The sequence below is a fragment of the Rhopalosiphum padi genome, chromosome 2 (genome assembly GCF_020882245.1).
Source record: "Rhopalosiphum padi isolate XX-2018 chromosome 2, ASM2088224v1, whole genome shotgun sequence".
NCBI lineage: Eukaryota > Metazoa > Arthropoda > Insecta > Hemiptera > Aphididae > Rhopalosiphum > Rhopalosiphum padi.
The window spans coordinates 42,862,218-42,870,413 of NC_083598.1; the positions used below are offsets into that span (position 1 = coordinate 42,862,218).

The 8,196-nt window shown below is 24.8% G+C and overlaps 1 protein-coding gene across 2 annotated transcripts; it reads left to right on the forward strand.

Moving 5' to 3' along the window:
• Positions 1–1,331: 1,331 nt before the first annotated feature.
• LOC132922125 (homeodomain-only protein-like) lies at positions 1,332–7,879 on the forward strand. 2 transcript variants are annotated; one of them, XM_060985472.1, is made up of 3 exons: positions 1,332–1,877; positions 3,638–3,805; positions 6,379–7,879. In XM_060985472.1, exons 2-3 carry the CDS (start codon positions 3,650–3,652, stop codon positions 6,448–6,450), a joined length of 228 nt encoding a protein of 75 aa, XP_060841455.1. In that variant the 5' UTR covers positions 1,332–1,877; positions 3,638–3,649; the 3' UTR covers positions 6,451–7,879. The 2 variants fall into 2 exon arrangements, with proteins under 2 accessions (XP_060841455.1, XP_060841456.1); XM_060985473.1 differs by having other exon boundaries at positions 3,643–3,805.
• Positions 7,880–8,196: the final 317 nt, after the last annotated feature.

Sequence of the window (8,196 nt, forward strand, 5' to 3'; positions counted from 1 at the left end):
TACCTACCTATATATAATAATATTATAATATAGGTATGTGTAACATATTTTTATAACCATGTATATTATATATATATATATAAATATAATATATGTTGTGTAAACACGAGTACACAACGCAAATACATACTCTATATATATAATAATATGTATACTATTACGACGTTCACTTTAATATTATTATTATAAACTATAGCGTATGTGCAAAGTGTGTATAGTATATATATATAATAGTGACACCGCCGCCGTGCGGGTGCAGGTTTTCTGAACACAATAGATCTAGTTTTCGCGGAGCCGTATAAATTACATAATATATATATATAATAGTATATAGGTACGTAGGCCACAAAGAGGATATACAATACGGATATCGTGAGAATTTTTCTCTTTTCCTCGCGGACTTGAACCAAGTTAATATGTTGAATTATTTACAATATTTTATTACGCGTTATTTATTAATAAAGCACATTCGTTTTAATTTGGAGTTGATATGCGTACTTTATAGTTTATTGATATTAATATAATTATACTATAATGACTATTTGGGGTGTATTATGCTCACAAGTCTATGATAGAAATGTTGCATTTTTTGAGGTGATAATACATCATTATTAATTTTATAGACAGACAGCAGGCACAATAGTCAAACATACTATTTGCGTGCGATTAAAGATCGTAAAAGACATAAATATTAGACATGTTTTAAAATAATAAAATAGATATTTATATACTAATAATAAATCTATTTATTATAAAGATGATTATTTAACGATTAAAAGCCTTTGAAAAAAAAAAATATTCATACATAATAATGTAATAGTCGTTTTAACATTTTATTTTTAACAATAATTTGTTTTTAGTCTTTTGACCAGTTGTTTTTTCGATAAAATACTGAATGTAATAACGTGACATTTCGCATAATTTCTGATCGAATTATAAAAAAAAAATTCAATACATATTAAATTCGTATTTCACATTTTATAATCGTGCCTATAAATTATTCTTCTAGGGTTCTAGCCAATCTCGTCCCAACCATGTATGCTGCTATATACTATCATCGGAATGTTACGACCGCGTACCTATTCACACTTACTCACTTAATTCATAAAATAATATTAAAATTTAATTTATGACATCGAAAAGAATTATTTTTTAACACACAATATTATTATTATTTTGTCCGGGACCTAGGTATACCACGATAAAATACGAAGAGAAAAGTCCCGCGTCGCAATAATAATAATAATAATAAAAGGTGTATGCGCGGTGGGGGCCGAAGACGTCCGACCTACTCTCGAGGTAACCAGCTATAGAATTACACAAATACTCGCGCGCACATTATGTTCCGAGACTATGATACGTTTTGTACATATAGTTTATATATTTTAAACCGCCACAGCTGTCCGTCGAGAGCGGTCCGTGCACGCGAGTCTGTCGGCTTGCCAAATTTTTCGAACGCGCTTGCGAGCCAGAAAAAAATTTACAACGATCGAATTGATCGATTGACGATTGCGATACAAATTTTTACGACAATAAATAACATAAATCGTGATTGTAACACTAACGCATACATCATATTATTATAATAGTGTTATATAGGTACCCATTGCATTTTGTCGTTTTCCACATTTCTGATTATACTTGCGCGCGCATTTCAATAGACATTAATAATTATAAATATTGTTTGCGAAATCGTAATTTATTATATTCGCATCACCGCAGAAAATTGACGGGAAAATTGCGCGTGGATTTCGAATTCAGTACGTCGTCGTCCGCTGTCGGGATTCGCTCGGAACCGCTTTCGGAAAGTTTTATTACGCGCCAGCCGAAGATCGCCGTGACTGTATATCCTCTCGATCTCCAAACATAATATAGACGTAAGTGATTCATATTATGGTTTTATTATCAGTTGTGTGTATATATACGTTTTATCAACGCGCATGTTCGGTTTACGATGATTTTATTGTAAATTTGAATTGAAAAATATACGTTGAAAATATAAAATAATATTAAATAAGTAGGTAATTAAACACATACATTTTTTTGAAGAAAACACATCTGTCATCGCCTGATTTTGCAAAGACGATAATACTTATTTATAGCTATACGGACAAAATAATCTTAATTATTTTTTTTTATTACGTCTGTATAATATAATGAGTGTGTGAAAGTTTTTTTTTAGATTTAATTTCTATTTTTTATTGTATTTTATTACACATAACTAAAGCTATAATTTTTTTCAATTTTCAAAGTAGATATAATACATTAAAAATAATGAATAAGTAAATATAATCGCTCATTATCTTATCGCTACATATTTTACATGGATTTCGTGTTAGATAGGAGTTATATTGATCACAAAAGTGTGCGAACGTGTTTACACAAAATATTTTCGGTAGCCGACACCAAATCTTTGGTTACCATATAATTATATTGTTATTTGTAATTAAAGATCCAATCTAGTCCGTTTATATTATTCTTGATTAGGTTTATAAATTAATGTCTAAACAACGTGCGCTATAAACATAATATGAAATACAACTATATTTTAGTATACTAATATTAATAAACAGTAAATAGTAAATGTTGATAGAAATGATGAAAAACATATAATTTTATTATAGACATACTTAATTACATGGCATTATAGTAATGATTAACCAAAACTCATAATTTAAGCCATCATCAAAACAATGCTTTATTAAGTTAAACTAACACAATTTGGTATTGATGGGAAACCTATTTTGTATTTTGTAAATAAATAAGAAATTTTTTAAGCTTTCATTTACTGTAGTTTGTAGTAGTGTAATCTTCAGTAAAAACTAATTTTATTATTCTTAAAATTAAAAAAATGTATTACATTAGGTATTTATGTTTATAATATTATATTGAACATAATATGATATAATTTTAATATCATCACAAAATCGATAAATGATTAAAAGACAAAATTTACTTTTTGATTATATTTTATACAATTCGTTAGTCATTACACATTTGAAAAATAACTATGATAAATACAACAATATTATAAACGTACCTATATATTATGAATTACAAAATGTATTAAAATTAGTTATTTTTTAGTTATTTTGAACATAATATAATATGTTATAAAGTCTGCGTCTGTTAAAACGAGTCAACAATAATATTTTAACCGTATTCTCGAGGAATTTTTAACTTCGTTGGAAATTATTAAATTAAAAATTCATAATTATATTTAAACAAAAAATAACAACAAAATATGGCTTATTTATTATTTTATTTACACGCTTATTAGTTACCAACAACTGTATAAAAATAAGTTTAAAAAATGTTATAAATACGTCTAATTTTATAAAGCCTACGAAAGCTTGGTCAAGGTTTAATGTATGACCGTGAATAGAATGTATTTTGAGAAAACTACTGAAGTTTGAGTATCCATTAACCTACAAATAAAATATATTACCAATTAATTTAATTCAATTAACTTTATGTTTATTGTTTTTGAAATAGTACATCATAAAATTATGTCTTAGAAAATTAAATAAATATTTATCTCACATATTTTAACAGTAAATGCTTAAATACCTATACATAAAATATTGAAGTATCAGATTATATTTTTAATATCTATGCATTTATTTTTTTGTTGTAGAGTAGTTTTGCGATGGATTTTTCTAACAAAATTGGAAATGACAACACACCACTTTCTGACGAAGTCTTAGAAGTTCTCGAGTCTCAATTTAATAAAGTTAAAACGCTCCATTCTACCGATTTAGAGATTATTGCAGCTGAGTTGGGTGTCAGAGATTATGATGTTAAGGTAATACAATATCATAATATCATATAAATTGTAATAACCATTTGAAAATTTATTTCAGCTTTATTTCTAATTGGTTAAAAAATTTAATTAATTATTACGTTGCACTATATAAAGACAAAAATATGTCATATCGTTCATGGAAGTTGTACATACTTGTAATGTTATTGTACCATTAACCTACATCGGGGTACTATGTTGTTTTAATTATATGCAATTGTGTCTAATCAAAAAATTATTAAAAAACGCCACCATCAGTTTTAAGACCATTCATAGATTTAACATGATTTTTATTGGATTTTAAGAACAATATTATAGTTAAATAATAAGGTTTCATTATTTTTGTCGTGTCATACCAATCTTGCAAGTTTTAACTTATAAGATCACAGTCCACAATAATATATACTTTTATTACACATTATTTCTCTCTTATTTTAAATAAATGTAGTAGCATAATATAAATTACACAAAGTAGCTACAGTAAATATATTTTTGAATAGAAGTATATTGATAATTTTATTATAGCAATAAACTTCTAAAACTGATGTCGTATACTCCTATACCTATGTACCTACAGGTTAACGAATGCATATACCTAGGTAGATTTGTAAAATATTTTTATTGTAAATGTACAATTAATTTTTGGTAACCGTAGCAGAAAGATTAAAGGAAAATTGAATAAAAATCAAAAGTGTAATGAAAATTTAATTTTACTTTTTAATTCTTTAAGATATCAAAAAATTTTAGTCAAAAATGACTCATATAATTTCAGATATTCATCAATATTTAATATTATAGATGAGTTACTAACGTTTAATCTCCCGATATCCATACAATAAATAACCGTATAATGTGTATGAACAATTAATTATTGTATAGTTATAAAATCTAAGTACATATAGATTTTGTTTTAACTTTTATAGGAATGATAAAAATAAATGTATAGGTATATTAAAAATTATTAAACGCAAATGTAGTGATCCTGGGTGATATCTATCAATATTATAAAGCAAATAAAACAAAATTAGTTCTGAAGTTGATTACTAGGACAAGGATTTCAATAATTAATAGTAATACTATATTAAAATTAATTTGCTATTGTCTATTATAGTTATCATACAGTATTACAATACAAATATACAATACAATGGTGTATTAAAAAATAAAATATATCATCTCGTCAATCTGATGATAAAAATCTGTATTTCTATATTTCTGTTGTATTTCGATTTGCGTAATGTGTCTTGTGCGTGGTCGTTTCAGTTTTAAATTTTGGAACCTCATTTTATGAATAAGTTTTGAATTTTATAATATTTATTTTACGTTTAAAAATAAAATGTAAAGTGGCCAACAGTTTGGTGCCAATAATATATACGTGTTTACGTTTTTACTTATTTTTAGTTAAAATAAAATGAATAACTCGATTCAAATTAGCAAACCAAATGGAATTTTTAATAAATTGGCAGGTTTATGTTTTAATATATAGCTAAATACCTATTACATTAAAATTTTAATTTTGTTATTGTTAAACTTCGGTTTCTCTAACCAGTTGTAAACATTTATTGCAGTTTAAATATATTTATGTATAATAATTATCTAAATTCATATAATATTCCATGTTATAATTACCATGAATGATAAACATATGAATATTGATTACAATTTTATTTATTATTTTTTAGTTGCGATTATAAGACATATTACCCATTATTAGATGGTATTGAAATGCTCATTATTTATTTTGTATTAATAATTAGTTTAGCGCGTATTTGATTATATAATGGAGTATAATGGATTACGCAAATAATTTAACAAATGTGATTAAAAATAAAAAAGCTAACAAATAATTGTTAAATTTATATGTTTAGGGTTTTGTAGATACTATAGACATTAGTTAGCATTCACTGATTTAAACTTCATTAGGTATACAAATAAGATTATTGATACTCGAAATATTTATCAATGTTACTAGGTAATGAATCTTAATGATTTGAACTATTTGTACACTCCCTCGTTCAGAATGTTGAGTTTTAAGTCAATCGGCTGCAGTTTATTATTGAAAACATTATTTTACATTTTTACTGTGATTTGATTTTGTATGAAGCTTTAAGCGTTTTAGATATACTAAAACCTGCAGTATTAAAAACATGTTTCTTACAGGTATTACCTATGTATACATATTATGATTGGGAATAAAGTTAACGATATTTAATTCATAATATATACGCTATTAAAAATTGTGAAAGGTTAAAAATCCAGTTCAAAATAGTTTTATTACAACGGAAATCTAATTTAACAACTACGAAAAATGAAAACTAAATAATGATTAGCTATATACCTCAATACCTGTATTAAAATAACTAAATAAAATTTTCAAACCAAATTAATTGCAAAAATTATTTTTAAATAAATTTAAGGTTTAAAATCCAGTTAAATTATTCACATATCTCATTATATATATAAATATATTATTATTAGCACATTTTGTTTTTGTTTTTTAGTATTGGTAGCGATAATTATTTACTTATATTTACTCTAAGTACCATTGTAAATTGTAATGTATTTATGTATTATAGATGTGGTATACAAATCGTTTGGCGGCATGGAGAAGGAGCCAAGGACTTTCAGATTGTTTTGGGCAACTGTGAATTTAAAAACACACCAACTATAAATTATAATTACTATATTGTTTAAGTCGAAGTTTGTTATGCATATATATGATATATTATAATAGTGATTTTACGATTTATATTATGAAATTCGGTAAAGTTACTTATCTATTTTGTTTTTGTATTTATTTAGTTGTTATTAGCACTTATTGTTTTATTTTGAATATTATATGAGTATTATTATTGTTTTACACTCACCAAAATTTAAACCATGAATGTATTTATAATAATACATATTATTTAAATTAACAAAAAATGTATTATCATTTATTTCAATTAAATTCACATTTAATATAATGATATATAAAATATAAATCGACGTTGTTACATTAACAATACGTAACGTTGAAAATGCATAACTTTTAAAAACATTTTTCGTGATTTGCAATATTCTACATTGCAATCAAACCATGTGACATATGTTATTTTATGAGTTTAATCATTTTATTTATTTATACTTGCCTTGTAATTATAATAATTTTAATCGAACATATATATAATCATATAATATATAACAGTCAAATCAGATTTGGGAATAAGATTCTCGTGAAGTACCTACCTCATAAAACTGAACTCAATTAATTATTTTAGAAATAAATTTGCTTTTATTTAAATAAATATAGTTTTTTCACATTCTAAACGACCGGCGAACTACACATATCAGTTTATAACCATAATATTATTGCTATCGTTCACGTGCAGTGAAATGATAAAATATTAGCTAAAAAAAATGTTTGAATGCAATTATTTTTAAAGTTTTCCTAGAACGTATGTATAATTTATAGGTATATAATATATATATATATATGTATAGTTTTATCTTCATTTATACGTAAATTGTATAAATTTTAATACCGTGTAACAAATACAAATATTTATTTAGGCACTTAACAATTTAGAGTTTTCTTGTTACCACACACCGTCATTATAACACCGCTATTTCATTATTTGAAACATTCAAAGTAAACAAAATATAAGATACTCTATCGAACCGGGAAAATTAAACAGAAAAGAGTTTTAAATGACGTTATCCTAACTTCTAAGTATCCAAATATCACTATTATAAGAATCATCAGCATGTGTTGTCTTTATCTTACACAGATTATGTATAACATGTAAATTGTACGCTCACAATAATCAATTTTACTCAAATTAAAGAGGATTGAATTATTATAAAAATTATATAAGGAAGGTGGTTAGGTCTTAGGTGTAATTATGCACCTCAGAGGTTTTTATTGATATTTTAATTATAGAGCAAATTATGAGTGTTTTAAAACTACCTACCTATAATTTTATTATATTTACTAAATTTTAAAATGATTATACCTTGCTTAAACACGTGTGTCATCCCCTTAACTCAATAACTCCACAAATGTAATAGTTTATAAATTATATTATATCATACTTATATCGTATTATTTATTTACTGGAAAACATATTTTGTTAATACCTATAATACTGCATTCAATGCATAGCAAGATACTTGTTATAAACATTTTTAATTAAAATATGTAAACACAAAACGTAAGTATACAGAAGTGTGATGGTTATAAGCATAGTATTTTTTTAATCATTAATTTAATATCTGCATTATGTACATAACATATAATTAATTATCGATAAAACATGGCAAGAAACGAGTTTCCAGACAATTTTTAAAATAAAACCGATTTTTCAAATCATTCGTAAATCGTAATATTGCAAAAGTGAAAAGTTATAAACTTT

Excerpts from the sequence above, each read along its gene's own strand:
- LOC132922125 (XM_060985472.1), top strand. The coding sequence starts at position 3,650 with ATGGATTTTTCTAACAAAATTGGAAATGACAACACACCACTTTCTGAC. Across the intron at positions 3,806-6,378 it reads TCAGAGATTATGATGTTAAG|ATGTGGTATACAAATCGTTT; the intron begins GTAATACAATAT and ends TATGTATTATAG.